General features: G+C 60.0%; 3 protein-coding genes across 3 annotated transcripts; all 3 read right to left on the bottom strand.

Annotated features, from left to right (window-relative positions):
* Window positions 1-1,804: 1,804 nt before the first annotated feature.
* On the bottom strand, window positions 1,805-3,523 carry LOC308640543 (RNA exonuclease 1 homolog; the record flags this gene model as incomplete). Its single annotated transcript, XM_081312412.1, has 3 exons — window positions 1,805-2,066; window positions 2,179-2,638; window positions 2,734-3,523. 3 exons carry the CDS (start codon window positions 3,521-3,523, stop codon window positions 1,805-1,807), a joined length of 1,512 nt encoding a protein of 503 aa, XP_081168538.1.
* Window positions 3,524-7,863: 4,340 nt separating this feature from the next.
* LOC308640542 (exonuclease GOR-like) lies at window positions 7,864-9,584 on the bottom strand (the record flags this gene model as incomplete). Its single annotated transcript, XM_081312411.1, has 2 exons — window positions 7,864-8,696; window positions 8,792-9,584. The coding sequence occupies 2 exons, from the start codon at window positions 9,582-9,584 to the stop codon at window positions 7,864-7,866; spliced, it is 1,626 nt and encodes a 541-aa protein (XP_081168537.1).
* A 4,337-nt stretch (window positions 9,585-13,921) lies between these two features.
* On the bottom strand, window positions 13,922-15,639 carry LOC308640541 (exonuclease GOR-like; the record flags this gene model as incomplete). Its single annotated transcript, XM_081312410.1, has 2 exons — window positions 13,922-14,754; window positions 14,850-15,639. The coding sequence occupies 2 exons, from the start codon at window positions 15,637-15,639 to the stop codon at window positions 13,922-13,924; spliced, it is 1,623 nt and encodes a 540-aa protein (XP_081168536.1).
* Window positions 15,640-16,213: the final 574 nt, after the last annotated feature.

Raw genomic sequence — 16,213 nt, 5'->3', positions numbered from 1 at the left:
TCCTGAGTACCCCCAGGCAACGGGATGACGGACACCTAGAATCCCAGGGGCTCCGGAGGGTGAAGCAGGAGGATCATGAGTTGCAAAGCTGCCTGAGTGAGGGCAAGGTGACAGGCAAGTCAGTGAGCCCCTGCCTCTCAGAGGATGCCAAGGGCTGGGGATGTGGTTCGGTGGTGGAGTGCCCCTGAGTTCCACTCGTGGTACCCAGAAAAAGATCATCCTGGTGACCCTCAATGATGAGCCCCCGCAGAACGGAGTGAGAGCGCTTTAGGACTGAAATTTCCCTCATGAGTAAATGTCCACCAAGGTGCAGAGGATGAGGAGAAGTCCCGTGGCGAACACCTGTGTGCCCGCAGCCTAAGGGCAGGAATTCTTCAGTTGTTGCCCTACTGGATCCCTCTATTGCCCACAAAGTGACAACCCCCCCGAAACGAAACGCTGTTGTCTCTCCCTCCCTCCCGGCAAGTCCATTTCCTGGGCCTTTGGCTCTGCCTTTCCCACACTTCTCTTCCCCATCCATTTCTTCTGTCCCTGCCCTGGGGCAGAGGTGGTCCAGAGAGCTCCCCCTGAGAGGGAAGACCACGCCCAGAACTGGCAGTTTCTGGGGGCTTCCGGAAAGTGGAGGGTGTGGGATCTCCTCTGGTGAGGGCTTGGCTGGCTTGGTCGGCCCAGGTCGCAGGAGGCCAAGTAGGCTTGGAGAGGCCAATTCTGGAAGCCCCAGTGCAGCCCCGTCCCTGAGAGACCAGAGAGGCTCAGGCTAATCTCCTTTCTCGGCCACCTATGCCTCCTCCGAGGCTCCTAGCTGACTCCCAGGCTGGCCGACTCCCCCACATCCAGCCCCTGTCAAATGCCAACAGAAGCAGAGAGACAAGTTTCTCATCCACCACATTTTATTGCAGATTGCAAACTCACACAGCGATTCGGGACAAATAGGCGAGGGGCCGGGTGGGATGGGAGGGAACCAAGGAAAGCGGAGGGGTTTTATTAGAAAAAAAGAAATGGGCACGAGTCATTTGGAACCAACGTTCATTGGCACTTGGGGCGATGGGGGATCTCCTCTGACGGGGAGTGGCGGTTCCTAGGCCAAGGAGGTCTCCAGGTCCCTGTGGGCAATCGTCCCAGGAGCTTCTCTAAGAAGGAGTAAGACAAGCTGTTCCCTGGTGTGGGTTCATGAGAGAGTTCTGGGACTGGCAGCGGTGTTTCCTCAGCTCTGCTCCAGTGGGTCGTCAGAGGCGAGACCCCGCTTTCTCGGGGGTGGCCTGGGGCGGGGGTGAAAGTTCACAGCCCCAAGAGGAAAGGCGGCCATGCCGCCTTGCTCCCCCAGCTGGAGGGAGGTGACTGTGGACAGCGTCAGGCAGGTTCCCTTTCCAAGCAACACAGCATCCCAAAGTAGGAGAGCACAAACCCCAGGGCGGCCTCAAGAAGCCCTGCCCCAGCCCAGCCTCCACCCATTCTCCATCCCTGCATTCCTCACAGAGGAGCAGAAGCCCTTCGGGTCTCTGGGGGTTCACCTTGTGTGTGTGTGGGGGGGGGGGGGCGGCTCCCGCGGGGGAGCAGTGGGATGTGCACCTGGCACCTGGCTGGGAGCCAGTTGCAGTGGAGAGCAGTATCCAAGGAGGACAGGCTCGGGGGAATGGATGGAAAGGGGCAGCTAGGGGTGAGTCTGAGCTTTTGGTTGTGTCTCCTCCTGGGCCGGTCCCCGTGTGTCTTGAGGAAGTGGAGGGGGTTGGCTCTGGAGATTTCCTGCAGTTTTCGGTGGAGGCCTGAGTCCAAGGCGAGGCCAGAAGAGGTGCAGGAGAGCGGGTCAGACGGAGGGCAGGGGTCCGAGGGTGTCCTTGTGGGCGGAATCTTCTTGCAACTTCCAGAGCACTAGGTGCATGCAGGCGCTGGCGTCCTCCCTAGGGCTGTGTCCGCTGGCGCTGGTCTGGATGCTGCGGCCGAGGTAGCGGGCCATGAGGCTGCGCAAGGAGCACTTGTAGGGGAGGCCGCGGGGATGCGGGAAGAGCACAGCCGTGTCCACCACGGAGTGGTGGATGAGCTTCAGGGCCAGCAGGTCGCACTGGAGGCTGTGTCCGATAAGGATGGTGGTGGGCGCTGAACAGGCTCAGCAGGGCAGTCTGCACGTGGGGCAGCCTGGTGGGGCAGGAGGCCAGGTGGTCCTGGGTCACCCCCGAAAACCTGGTGTTGTAGTCGACGATCTGGTTGTCGGGCTTGACGAAGGTGTCGTAGACGACCCGCATCTCGGTGTCCACCACGGTGACGCGCGTCAGCTCCAGCCCGTGTGTGGTGTAGCACATCTCGCAGTCCAGGGCGTAGACTCCTGGGTGGGCGTCCTCCCTCAAGGGTTTCTCCACAGTCCTCAGGAATCCTTGCAGGTCTTCCTTCCTGCCATCGCGGACGTGTTGCCTGGCCACCTCACAGCCCCTGGAGCCCGCAGGCGCGAAGCAGCAGGAGTAGCGGCTCTCCCAGCCAGCGGCCACGGGTTGGTGTTGGAGCCGTCCCCAGTGATAGTGACACGGGTCGGCGCTGACACAGCCGCCCGAGGAGGACACGGCGTACTGGGAGCCACAGCGGCAGCAGATCCTCAGCCCCTGCCTGGGCTTGTCCAGCGCGCCCGAGAGCAAGGCGGCCCCGGTTTCTGCGGGTGGGGGAAGGGGTAGCCGTGCCCCTGGAGCTGCTCCTGGCTCAGCACGTAGTCCCGGAGGCGGCTGTACAGGGCTGCCCTGTGCAGACCCGGCACCACGCTGGGCACCAGACCCCTCAGCTTCCCGAGCACCTTCAGGGCCAGGCGCACGTAGATATCCTCGCTGGGGCTGCTGTGGTAAGCCATCTGCTCCTCGCTCCACGCCCTCTCCACCGCCTCCTGGGGCCGCGAGAACTTGTGACACTCCGCCAGGAAAAGGCTGAAGTAGCCTTGGCGCAGGGCCGTGGAAATCCGTCCCTCGGATGCTTTGTTCACACTGGCTCTCCTGAATTTCCCCAATGATGTCCCACGACCTCTCCGCCTGGAGGCCACGGTGGTGAGCTTGCTTTCCGCTCCTGAGAGCAGGCACATCTGTGGCCCACTGCTGAGCTGCGCACCGTTATCAGACTGGACGCTGCTGCTGCTCCTACAGGTCCTCTTGGTACTGGCCTCGGCGAAGCCTGGGTTGTCTACCGGGAAGTTCCTCCTCCTCTTTTCCATGGGGGGCAAGAAGACGACGACTGGCCAAGAGGTGGACTTCTCGCTGGGTGGCTGGTCAGGCAGCAGCCAGCAGCACTCTTTCCTCTGGGCAGGCCTGGCGCCAGGGTCACACACCTCCTGATTGGGCTTGGGCCAGCCCGGGGGCAGAGCTGGGCCCCTCCTCGGCTGGTCCGTCTTGATGACAAGAAATCCTGGAGCCTTGGCGCAGGTGTGGGCTTCCCTGGGCACGACAAGGGGCCAGCATCCATGCTGGCTGGGCAAAGCTGCCTCCCTAGCCGCCCTCTGAGCCTCTGGGCACCCGGCTGAGAAGGAGTCCTGGGCGCTAGGCTTCCCGATCATGGTGTCTCCAAGTCCTGCAGCTCTCTCCAGTGGGGCTGCTCTCCTCGCCTGGTTCCTAGCAATGAAGGCCGGGCCCTGCCCCTCAGCCCTCTTATAGCCCAGGGTGGGCGGGCCTTCCTGTCTGGTGTGCACCTAATTCCATTGCCTTGGAGCCAAACCACAGCAGCCTGAGGCCCCGCCTTTCACCTGTAGGAAAAGGGAGGGGCCTGAGTCCGAGAAGACCTCCTGCTTTCCAAGCTCAGAGCCAGGTTCTCTACCCTGAGCTTTTCCCAGAGAACTCGCTACATACAATCGCCCCCCCCCGCCCCCCCACCCACACACACCCCGACCCACCCACCCCCAAACCCACCCCCACCCCCGCAGATTCTATAGCCTCCCAACCCTCATTGTCTCAGGACGACCCAGGAAGAAAGTCCAGCTGGGAGAGTTGGAGTGCCCAAGAGAGCGCAAAGCACCAGGAGCCATGTGTCCCTAGAGTCTGCCATCCCTGGGGGCCTCTGTTTGCCTGAGCTCAGGCTTCTCTTCTCTCGTCTTCTCTGGGAGCCCTCGCTGGCCTGTGGACAACCTGAGGACACGATGTGGGCGGGATGCACTTTTCCCATGAACAGGGCCCTGTGGCATACACCTAGAATCCCTCAGCCCTGGAGCACAGGGACACACCTGCTGCAGACAGGTGGGCTGGGAAGACCAGGACCCGAGCCCCTCCCAATCCCGACTGACACCCCTCCTCCTCCCTTCCCGACTTGACCTAAGGACCCAAATCCAGACTCTTCCTTCCCTTATATTTGTGTCTTAGGACTGGGACCCGTGTCTTCTCCCATGGATAATATCGCTTTCTATCTTCGGCTCTGTTGCTCTGTTTGGCTTGGGGGGTGGGGGATTGGATTTGGGTGGGGTGGTTGGATGAGGGGGATGGACGTCATTCCCACTCGACCGCTGAGCCACGTCCCCAGTCCTGTCCTGTCCTTTCTTGACATCCAGGGTCTCCATGAGTTGCTCGGAGCCGGCCGTCCTCCTGGGGCAGCCTCTGCACTAGCTGGGATTATAGGCGGGGCCCCAAAGCTCCCACCGGGACCCGGGCCTCTCTCAAGCTACCTACTTCTTGCTATCCTTTGGAACTGAAGCTTCGCAAGTTCGCAGCCATCCTCAAACCAGAAAACACCAGGAACTTTCAGAAAGTCTCTGAGAAAGGAGGTGTAGTGTGGCTAGCATCCAGGAGCATAGCAGAAAACCTGGGTTCCAAGGGATCTGGCTTTGCTCTCTTTGGTTTCCTCCTGCTAGGCCAGTTTTCCAAGGGCGGGAGGAGTTGCACTGGGAGTAGCCCACAGACAGGGAAGGCGCCCTGAGGTGTTTCAGCTCCCTGTCCTACTGGGTGTCCTCCTAGCCTCAAGACACCACCAAACCAACAGCTGGAAATCCCTGTTGATTCCCATGTGTTCTGTCTGTGGGGTTTGGAGCTAGTTTACCTGGCCTCCCGGACCTAGGCCCTTGTCAAGATTTAGCCAGAGGGAAGAAAGAGCTCCAAGGCCGGGACCAGAAGCTTCCCGAGATGAGATTGTTTGCATGCCGGACTAGGGATAGGGTTTCCCCCGTCCCTTGGGAGTCACAACTAGTGAGAACCTCGCCATTCTCGCCTTCGCCGTGCTTCCCCTTGGACTCCGATGCCCAAGCCACAAACAGTGTGCTGGCCAGATCCGGTCGTCTGGGGTTGGAAGGGAGGGCGGCGGTGGCTTTGTTCGAAGAAATGCTTCCATTCGGGAAGATCGGGACGGGAAGGGATCTCACACCCATTTCCATCATTTCACTGCTCTTTCCCATGGCCCTGATTCAGGAAGAACTTTCCAGCCCCCAGTGTTGGAGGGACGAGGGTTCAACATCACTGCTCTGAATACTGCCCAAGGAATGATACGTGAAATAGGAGTGAAACCAAACAAGGACCTTGGTAGGCAGGGGACAAGGGTCACTTGTGGGGGAGGTAGGCTCTGTGGCGTTAAAAGATGAAAGAGAGGTTTCATACCGATGCCTTTCTGAGGGACGGGCTGCCACTTTACTCCACCGTCGGCACAAAGTTGGTTCTTCAATACTCAGTACCAGAGAGAGAAAATGGAGAGAGAGAGAGAGAGAGAGAGAGAGAAACAGTGAGAGAGAAAGAGAGAAATGAAGAAAAGAAGAAAAGATACTCTATGTGTGTCTATGTCTACTTGTGCAAATGTTAGAGGTGTGGTTTTTGTGAAAATCACCAGGTTGTGAAATATATTGGCCAGGGGATCCGTGAAAGCGAAGAATCTTCTGTTCAATGTTAATAATTCTTCATGCACCTGTGAAAGCTCAGTGCAGATCCGTTTTAAGTTGATTTGCTGACCAGGTCTATGACAGTATGGTCTTCCTTCTAATTTGTCCTTCGAACTTGCACTGCACTGGCTCTGAGGAATGGAAGCGCAGCCTGTGTTCCACAGGTGGTTTCTGTGCGGCTGAAACCTTGCTGTTCCGAGGTAGTCACACCACAGGTGGGTGCAGTTGAAACCCTCCGGTGAATCCTGAGTACCCCCAGGCAACGGGATGACGGACACCTAGAATCCCAGGGGCTCCGGAGGGTGAAGCAGGAGGATCATGAGTTGCAAAGCTGCCTGAGTGAGGGCAAGGTGACAGGCAAGTCAGTGAGCCCCTGCCTCTCAGAGGATGCCAAGGGCTGGGGATGTGGTTCGGTGGTGGAGTGCCCCTGAGTTCCACTCGTGGTACCCCAGAAAAAGATCATCCTGGTGACCCTCAATGATGAGCCCCCGCAGAACGGAGTGAGAGCGCTTTAGGACTGAAATTTCCCTCATGAGTAAATGTCCACCAAGGTGCAGAGGATGAGGAGAAGTCCCGTGGCGAACACCTGTGTGCCCGCAGCCTAAGGGCAGGAATTCTTCAGTTGTTGCCCTACTGGATCCCTCTATTGCCCACAAAGTGACAACCCCCCCGAAACGAAACGCTGTTGTCTCTCCCTCCCTCCCGGCAAGTCCATTTCCTGGGCCTTTGGCTCTGCCTTTCCCACACTTCTCTTCCCCATCCATTTCTTCTGTCCCTGCCCTGGGGCAGAGGTGGTCCAGAGAGCTCCCCCTGAGAGGGAAGACCACGCCCAGAACTGGCAGTTTCTGGGGGCTTCCGGAAAGTGGAGGGTGTGGGATCTCCTCTGGTGAGGGCTTGGCTGGCTTGGTCGGCCCAGGTCGCAGGAGGCCAAGTAGGCTTGGAGAGGCCAATTCTGGAAGCCCCAGTGCAGCCCCGTCCCTGAGAGACCAGAGAGGCTCAGGCTAATCTCCTTTCTCGGCCACCTATGCCTCCTCCGAGGCTCCTAGCTGACTCCCAGGCTGGCCGACTCCCCCACATCCAGCCCCTGTCAAATGCCAACAGAAGCAGAGAGACAAGTTTCTCATCCACCACATTTTATTGCAGATTGCAAACTCACACAGCGATTCGGGACAAATAGGCGAGGGGCCGGGTGGGATGGGAGGGAACCAAGGAAAGCGGAGGGGTTTTATTAGAAAAAAAGAAATGGGCACGAGTCATTTGGAACCAACGTTCATTGGCACTTGGGGCGATGGGGGATCTCCTCTGACGGGGAGTGGCGGTTCCTAGGCCAAGGAGGTCTCCAGGTCCCTGTGGGCAATCGTCCCAGGAGCTTCTCTAAGAAGGAGTAAGACAAGCTGTTCCCTGGTGTGGGTTCATGAGAGAGTTCTGGGACTGGCAGCGGTGTTTCCTCAGCTCTGCTCCAGTGGGTCGTCAGAGGCGAGACCCCGCTTTCTCGGGGGTGGCCTGGGGCGGGGGTGAAAGTTCACAGCCCCAAGAGGAAAGGCGGCCATGCCGCCTTGCTCCCCCAGCTGGAGGGAGGTGACTGTGGACAGCGTCAGGCAGGTTCCCTTTCCAAGCAACACAGCATCCCAAAGTAGGAGAGCACAACCCCAGGGCGGCCTCAAGAAGCCCTGCCCCAGCCCAGCCTCCACCCATTCTCCATCCCTGCATTCCTCACAGAGGAGCAGAAGCCCTTCGGGTCTCTGGGGGTTCACCTTGTGTGTGTGTGGGGGGGGGGGGGGCGGCTCCCGCGGGGGAGCAGTGGGATGTGCACCTGGCACCTGGCTGGGAGCCAGTTGCAGTGGAGAGCAGTATCCAAGGAGGACAGGCTCGGGGGAATGGATGGAAAGGGGCAGCTAGGGGTGAGTCTGAGCTTTTGGTTGTGTCTCCTCCTGGGCCGGTCCCCGTGTGTCTTGAGGAAGTGGAGGGGGTTGGCTCTGGAGATTTCCTGCAGTTTTCGGTGGAGGCCTGAGTCCAAGGCGAGGCCAGAAGAGGTGCAGGAGAGCGGGTCAGACGGAGGGCAGGGGTCCGAGGGTGTCCTTGTGGGCGGAATCTTCTTGCAACTTCCAGAGCACTAGGTGCATGCAGGCGCTGGCGTCCTCCCTAGGGCTGTGTCCGCTGGCGCTGGTCTGGATGCTGCGGCCGAGGTAGCGGGCCATGAGGCTGCGCAAGGAGCACTTGTAGGGGAGGCCGCGGGGATGCGGGAAGAGCACAGCCGTGTCCACCACGGAGTGGTGGATGAGCTTCAGGGCCAGCAGGTCGCACTGGAGGCTGTGTCCGATAAGGATGGTGTGGGCGCTGAACAGGCTCAGCAGGGCAGTCTGCACGTGGGGCAGCCTGGTGGGGCAGGAGGCCAGGTGGTCCTGGGTCACCCCCGAAAACCTGGTGTTGTAGTCGACGATCTGGTTGTCGGGCTTGACGAAGGTGTCGTAGACGACCCGCATCTCGGTGTCCACCACGGTGACGCGCGTCAGCTCCAGCCCGTGTGTGGTGTAGCACATCTCGCAGTCCAGGGCGTAGACTCCTGGGTGGGCGTCCTCCCTCAAGGGTTTCTCCACAGTCCTCAGGAATCCTTGCAGGTCTTCCTTCCTGCCATCGCGGACGTGTTGCCTGGCCACCTCACAGCCCCTGGAGCCCGCAGGCGCGAAGCAGCAGGAGTAGCGGCTCTCCCAGCCAGCGGCCACGGGTTGGTGTTGGAGCCGTCCCCAGTGATAGTGACACGGGTCGGCGCTGACACAGCCGCCCGAGGAGGACACGGCGTACTGGGAGCCACAGCGGCAGCAGATCCTCAGCCCCTGCCTGGGCTTGTCCAGCGCGCCCGAGAGCAAGGCGGCCCCGGTTTCTGCGGGTGGGGGAAGGGGTAGCCGTGCCCCTGGAGCTGCTCCTGGCTCAGCACGTAGTCCCGGAGGCGGCTGTACAGGGCTGCCCTGTGCAGACCCGGCACCACGCTGGGCACCAGACCCCTCAGCTTCCCGAGCACCTTCAGGGCCAGGCGCACGTAGATATCCTCGCTGGGGCTGCTGTGGTAAGCCATCTGCTCCTCGCTCCACGCCCTCTCCACCGCCTCCTGGGGCCGCGAGAACTTGTGACACTCCGCCAGGAAAAGGCTGAAGTAGCCTTGGCGCAGGGCCGTGGAAATCCGTCCCTCGGATGCTTTGTTCACACTGGCTCTCCTGAATTTCCCCAATGATGTCCCACGACCTCTCCGCCTGGAGGCCACGGTGGTGAGCTTGCTTTCCGCTCCTGAGAGCAGGCACATCTGTGGCCCACTGCTGAGCTGCGCACCGTTATCAGACTGGACGCTGCTGCTGCTCCTACAGGTCCTCCTACAGGTACTGGCCTCGGCGAAGCCTGGGTTGTCTACCGGGAAGTTCCTCCTCCTCTTTTCCATGGGGGGCAAGAAGACGACGACTGGCCAAGAGGTGGACTTCTCGCTGGGTGGCTGGTCAGGCAGCAGCCAGCAGCACTCTTTCCTCTGGGCAGGCCTGGCGCCAGGGTCACACACCTCCTGATTGGGCTTGGGCCAGCCCGGGGGCAGAGCTGGGCCCCTCCTCGGCTGGTCCGTCTTGATGACAAGAAATCCTGGAGCCTTGGCGCAGGTGTGGGCTTCCCTGGGCACGACAAGGGGCCAGCATCCATGCTGGCTGGGCAAAGCTGCCTCCCTAGCCGCCCTCTGAGCCTCTGGGCACCCGGCTGAGAAGGAGTCCTGGGCGCTAGGCTTCCCGATCATGGTGTCTCCAAGTCCTGCAGCTCTCTCCAGTGGGGCTGCTCTCCTCGCCTGGTTCCTAGCAATGAAGGCCGGGCCCTGCCCCTCAGCCCTCTTATAGCCCAGGGTGGGCGGGCCTTCCTGTCTGGTGTGCACCTAATTCCATTGCCTTGGAGCCAAACCACAGCAGCCTGAGGCCCCGCCTTTCACCTGTAGGAAAAGGGAGGGGCCTGAGTCCGAGAAGACCTCCTGCTTTCCAAGCTCAGAGCCAGGTTCTCTACCCTGAGCTTTTCCCAGAGAACTCGCTACATACAATCGCCCCCCCCGCCCCCCCACCCACACACACCCCGACCCACCCACCCCCAAACCCACCCCCACCCCCGCAGATTCTATAGCCTCCCAACCCTCATTGTCTCAGGACGACCCAGGAAGAAAGTCCAGCTGGGAGAGTTGGAGTGCCCAAGAGAGCGCAAAGCACCAGGAGCCATGTGTCCCTAGAGTCTGCCATCCCTGGGGGCCTCTGTTTGCCTGAGCTCAGGCTTCTCTTCTCTCGTCTTCTCTGGGAGCCCTCGCTGGCCTGTGGACAACCTGAGGACACGATGTGGGCGGGATGCACTTTTCCCATGAACAGGGCCCTGTGGCATACACCTAGAATCCCTCAGCCCTGGAGCACAGGGACACACCTGCTGCAGACAGGTGGGCTGGGAAGACCAGGACCCGAGCCCCTCCCAATCCCGACTGACACCCCTCCTCCTCCCTTCCCGACTTGACCTAAGGACCCAAATCCAGACTCTTCCTTCCCTTATATTTGTGTCTTAGGACTGGGACCCGTGTCTTCTCCCATGGATAATATCGCTTTCTATCTTCGGCTCTGTTGCTCTGTTTGGCTTGGGGGGTGGGGGATTGGATTTGGGTGGGGTGGTTGGATGAGGGGGATGGACGTCATTCCCACTCGACCGCTGAGCCACGTCCCCAGTCCTGTCCTGTCCTTTCTTGACATCCAGGGTCTCCATGAGTTGCTCGGAGCCGGCCGTCCTCCTGGGGCAGCCTCTGCACTAGCTGGGATTATAGGCGGGGCCCCAAAGCTCCCACCGGGACCCGGGCCTCTCTCAAGCTACCTACTTCTTGCTATCCTTTGGAACTGAAGCTTCGCAAGTTCGCAGCCATCCTCAAACCAGAAAACACCAGGAACTTTCAGAAAGTCTCTGAGAAAGGAGGTGTAGTGTGGCTAGCATCCAGGAGCATAGCAGAAAACCTGGGTTCCAAGGGATCTGGCTTTGCTCTCTTTGGTTTCCTCCTGCTAGGCCAGTTTTCCAAGGGCGGGAGGAGTTGCACTGGGAGTAGCCCACAGACAGGGAAGGCGCCCTGAGGTGTTTCAGCTCCCTGTCCTACTGGGTGTCCTCCTAGCCTCAAGACACCACCAAACCAACAGCTGGAAATCCCTGTTGATTCCCATGTGTTCTGTCTGTGGGGTTTGGAGCTAGTTTACCTGGCCTCCCGGACCTAGGCCCTTGTCAAGATTTAGCCAGAGGGAAGAAAGAGCTCCAAGGCCGGGACCAGAAGCTTCCCGAGATGAGATTGTTTGCATGCCGGACTAGGGATAGGGTTTCCCCCGTCCCTTGGGAGTCACAACTAGTGAGAACCTCGCCATTCTCGCCTTCGCCGTGCTTCCCCTTGGACTCCGATGCCCAAGCCACAAACAGTGTGCTGGCCAGATCCGGTCGTCTGGGGTTGGAAGGGAGGGCGGCGGTGGCTTTGTTCGAAGAAATGCTTCCATTCGGGAAGATCGGGACGGGAAGGGATCTCACACCCATTTCCATCATTTCACTGCTCTTTCCCATGGCCCTGATTCAGGAAGAACTTTCCAGCCCCCAGTGTTGGAGGGACGAGGGTTCAACATCACTGCTCTGAATACTGCCCAAGGAATGATACGTGAAATAGGAGTGAAACCAAACAAGGACCTTGGTAGGCAGGGGACAAGGGTCACTTGTGGGGGAGGTAGGCTCTGTGGCGTTAAAAGATGAAAGAGAGGTTTCATACCGATGCCTTTCTGAGGGACGGGCTGCCACTTTACTCCACCGTCGGCACAAAGTTGGTTCTTCAATACTCAGTACCAGAGAGAGAAAATGGAGAGAGAGAGAGAGAGAGAGAGAGAAACAGTGAGAGAGAAAGAGAGAAATGAAGAAAAGAAGAAAAGATACTCTATGTGTGTCTATGTCTACTTGTGCAAATGTTAGAGGTGTGGTTTTTGTGAAAATCACCAGGTTGTGAAATATATTGGCCAGGGGATCCGTGAAAGCGAAGAATCTTCTGTTCAATGTTAATAATTCTTCATGCACCTGTGAAAGCTCAGTGCAGATCCGTTTTAAGTTGATTTGCTGACCAGGTCTATGACAGTATGGTCTTCCTTCTAATTTGTCCTTCGAACTTGCACTGCACTGGCTCTGAGGAATGGAAGCGCAGCCTGTGTTCCACAGGTGGTTTCTGTGCGGCTGAAACCTTGCTGTTCCGAGGTAGTCACACCACAGGTGGGTGCAGTTGAAACCCTCCGGTGAATCCTGAGTACCCCCAGGCAACGGGATGACGGACACCTAGAATCCCAGGGGCTCCGGAGGGTGAAGCAGGAGGATCATGAGTTGCAAAGCTGCCTGAGTGAGGGCAAGGTGACAGGCAAGTCAGTGAGCCCCTGCCTCTCAGAGGATGCCAAGGGCTGGGGATGTGGTTCGGTGGTGGAGTGCCCCTGAGTTCCACTCGTGGTACCCCAGAAAAAGATCATCCTGGTGACCCTCAATGATGAGCCCCCGCAGAACGGAGTGAGAGCGCTTTAGGACTGAAATTTCCCTCATGAGTAAATGTCCACCAAGGTGCAGAGGATGAGGAGAAGTCCCGTGGCGAACACCTGTGTGCCCGCAGCCTAAGGGCAGGAATTCTTCAGTTGTTGCCCTACTGGATCCCTCTATTGCCCACAAAGTGACAACCCCCCCGAAACGAAACGCTGTTGTCTCTCCCTCCCTCCCGGCAAGTCCATTTCCTGGGCCTTTGGCTCTGCCTTTCCCACACTTCTCTTCCCCATCCATTTCTTCTGTCCCTGCCCTGGGGCAGAGGTGGTCCAGAGAGCTCCCCCTGAGAGGGAAGACCACGCCCAGAACTGGCAGTTTCTGGGGGCTTCCGGAAAGTGGAGGGTGTGGGATCTCCTCTGGTGAGGGCTTGGCTGGCTTGGTCGGCCCAGGTCGCAGGAGGCCAAGTAGGCTTGGAGAGGCCAATTCTGGAAGCCCCAGTGCAGCCCCGTCCCTGAGAGACCAGAGAGGCTCAGGCTAATCTCCTTTCTCGGCCACCTATGCCTCCTCCGAGGCTCCTAGCTGACTCCCAGGCTGGCCGACTCCCCCACATCCAGCCCCTGTCAAATGCCAACAGAAGCAGAGAGACAAGTTTCTCATCCACCACATTTTATTGCAGATTGCAAACTCACACAGCGATTCGGGACAAATAGGCGAGGGGCCGGGTGGGATGGGAGGGAACCAAGGAAAGCGGAGGGGTTTTATTAGAAAAAAAGAAATGGGCACGAGTCATTTGGAACCAACGTTCATTGGCACTTGGGGCGATGGGGGATCTCCTCTGACGGGGAGTGGCGGTTCCTAGGCCAAGGAGGTCTCCAGGTCCCTGTGGGCAATCGTCCCAGGAGCTTCTCTAAGAAGGAGTAAGACAAGCTGTTCCCTGGTGTGGGTTCATGAGAGAGTTCTGGGACTGGCAGCGGTGTTTCCTCAGCTCTGCTCCAGTGGGTCGTCAGAGGCGAGACCCCGCTTTCTCGGGGGTGGCCTGGGGCGGGGGTGAAAGTTCACAGCCCCAAGAGGAAAGGCGGCCATGCCGCCTTGCTCCCCCAGCTGGAGGGAGGTGACTGTGGACAGCGTCAGGCAGGTTCCCTTTCCAAGCAACACAGCATCCCAAAGTAGGAGAGCACAACCCCAGGGCGGCCTCAAGAAGCCCTGCCCCAGCCCAGCCTCCACCCATTCTCCATCCCTGCATTCCTCACAGAGGAGCAGAAGCCCTTCGGGTCTCTGGGGGTTCACCTTGTGTGTGTGTGGGGGGGGGGGGGGCGGCTCCCGCGGGGGAGCAGTGGGATGTGCACCTGGCACCTGGCTGGGAGCCAGTTGCAGTGGAGAGCAGTATCCAAGGAGGACAGGCTCGGGGGAATGGATGGAAAGGGGCAGCTAGGGGTGAGTCTGAGCTTTTGGTTGTGTCTCCTCCTGGGCCGGTCCCCGTGTGTCTTGAGGAAGTGGAGGGGGTTGGCTCTGGAGATTTCCTGCAGTTTTCGGTGGAGGCCTGAGTCCAAGGCGAGGCCAGAAGAGGTGCAGGAGAGCGGGTCAGACGGAGGGCAGGGGTCCGAGGGTGTCCTTGTGGGCGGAATCTTCTTGCAACTTCCAGAGCACTAGGTGCATGCAGGCGCTGGCGTCCTCCCTAGGGCTGTGTCCGCTGGCGCTGGTCTGGATGCTGCGGCCGAGGTAGCGGGCCATGAGGCTGCGCAAGGAGCACTTGTAGGGGAGGCCGCGGGGATGCGGGAAGAGCACAGCCGTGTCCACCACGGAGTGGTGGATGAGCTTCAGGGCCAGCAGGTCGCACTGGAGGCTGTGTCCGATAAGGATGGTGTGGGCGCTGAACAGGCTCAGCAGGGCAGTCTGCACGTGGGGCAGCCTGGTGGGGCAGGAGGCCAGGTGGTCCTGGGTCACCCCCGAAAACCTGGTGTTGTAGTCGACGATCTGGTTGTCGGGCTTGACGAAGGTGTCGTAGACGACCCGCATCTCGGTGTCCACCACGGTGACGCGCGTCAGCTCCAGCCCGTGTGTGGTGTAGCACATCTCGCAGTCCAGGGCGTAGACTCCTGGGTGGGCGTCCTCCCTCAAGGGTTTCTCCACAGTCCTCAGGAATCCTTGCAGGTCTTCCTTCCTGCCATCGCGGACGTGTTGCCTGGCCACCTCACAGCCCCTGGAGCCCGCAGGCGCGAAGCAGCAGGAGTAGCGGCTCTCCCAGCCAGCGGCCACGGGTTGGTGTTGGAGCCGTCCCCAGTGATAGTGACACGGGTCGGCGCTGACACAGCCGCCCGAGGAGGACACGGCGTACTGGGAGCCACAGCGGCAGCAGATCCTCAGCCCCTGCCTGGGCTTGTCCAGCGCGCCCGAGAGCAAGGCGGCCCCGGTTTCTGCGGGTGGGGGAAGGGGTAGCCGTGCCCCTGGAGCTGCTCCTGGCTCAGCACGTAGTCCCGGAGGCGGCTGTACAGGGCTGCCCTGTGCAGACCCGGCACCACGCTGGGCACCAGACCCCTCAGCTTCCCGAGCACCTTCAGGGCCAGGCGCACGTAGATATCCTCGCTGGGGCTGCTGTGGTAAGCCATCTGCTCCTCGCTCCACGCCCTCTCCACCGCCTCCTGGGGCCGCGAGAACTTGTGACACTCCGCCAGGAAAAGGCTGAAGTAGCCTTGGCGCAGGGCCGTGGAAATCCGTCCCTCGGATGCTTTGTTCACACTGGCTCTCCTGAATTTCCCCAATGATGTCCCACGACCTCTCCGCCTGGAGGCCACGGTGGTGAGCTTGCTTTCCGCTCCTGAGAGCAGGCACATCTGTGGCCCACTGCTGAGCTGCGCACCGTTATCAGACTGGACGCTGCTGCTGCTCCTACAGGTCCTCTTGGTACTGGCCTCGGCGAAGCCTGGGTTGTCTACCGGGAAGTTCCTCCTCCTCTTTTCCATGGGGGGCAAGAAGACGACGACTGGCCAAGAGGTGGACTTCTCGCTGGGTGGCTGGTCAGGCAGCAGCCAGCAGCACTCTTTCCTCTGGGCAGGCCTGGCGCCAGGGTCACACACCTCCTGATTGGGCTTGGGCCAGCCCGGGGGCAGAGCTGGGCCCCTCCTCGGCTGGTCCGTCTTGATGACAAGAAATCCTGGAGCCTTGGCGCAGGTGTGGGCTTCCCTGGGCACGACAAGGGGCCAGCATCCATGCTGGCTGGGCAAAGCTGCCTCCCTAGCCGCCCTCTGAGCCTCTGGGCACCCGGCTGAGAAGGAGTCCTGGGCGCTAGGCTTCCCGATCATGGTGTCTCCAAGTCCTGCAGCTCTCTCCAGTGGGGCTGCTCTCCTCGCCTGGTTCCTAGCAATGAAGGCCGGGCCCTGCCCCTCAGCCCTCTTATAGCCCAGGGTGGGCGGGCCTTCCTGTCTGGTGTGCACCTAATTCCATTGCCTTGGAGCCAAACCACAGCAGCCTGAGGCCCCGCCTTTCACCTGTAGGAAAAGGGAGGGGCCTGAGTCCGAGAAGACCTCCTGCTTTCCAAGCTCAGAGCCAGGTTCTCTACCCTGAGCTTTTCCCAGAGAACTCGCTACATACAATCGCCCCCCCCCGCCCCCCCACCCACACACACCCCGACCCACCCACCCCCAAACCCACCCCCACCCCCGCAGATTCTATAGCCTCCCAACCCTCATTGTCTCAGGACGACCCAGGAAGAAAGTCCAGCTGGGAGAGTTGGAGTGCCCAAGAGAGCGCAAAGCACCAGGAGCCATGTGTCCCTAGAGTCTGCCATCCCTGGGGGCCTCTGTTTGCCTGAGCTCAGGCTTCTCTTCTCTCGTCTTCTCTGGGAGCCCTCGCTGGCCTGTGGACAACCTGAGGACA

This window comes from Spermophilus citellus, assembly GCF_964194105.1.
Source record: "Spermophilus citellus genome assembly, contig: SCAFFOLD_594, whole genome shotgun sequence".
In the NCBI taxonomy this organism is placed as follows: Eukaryota; Metazoa; Chordata; class Mammalia; order Rodentia; family Sciuridae; genus Spermophilus; species Spermophilus citellus.
The sequence above is the reverse complement of the archived record's forward strand: the minus strand, read 5'-3'. Positions and strand labels throughout refer to the sequence as shown.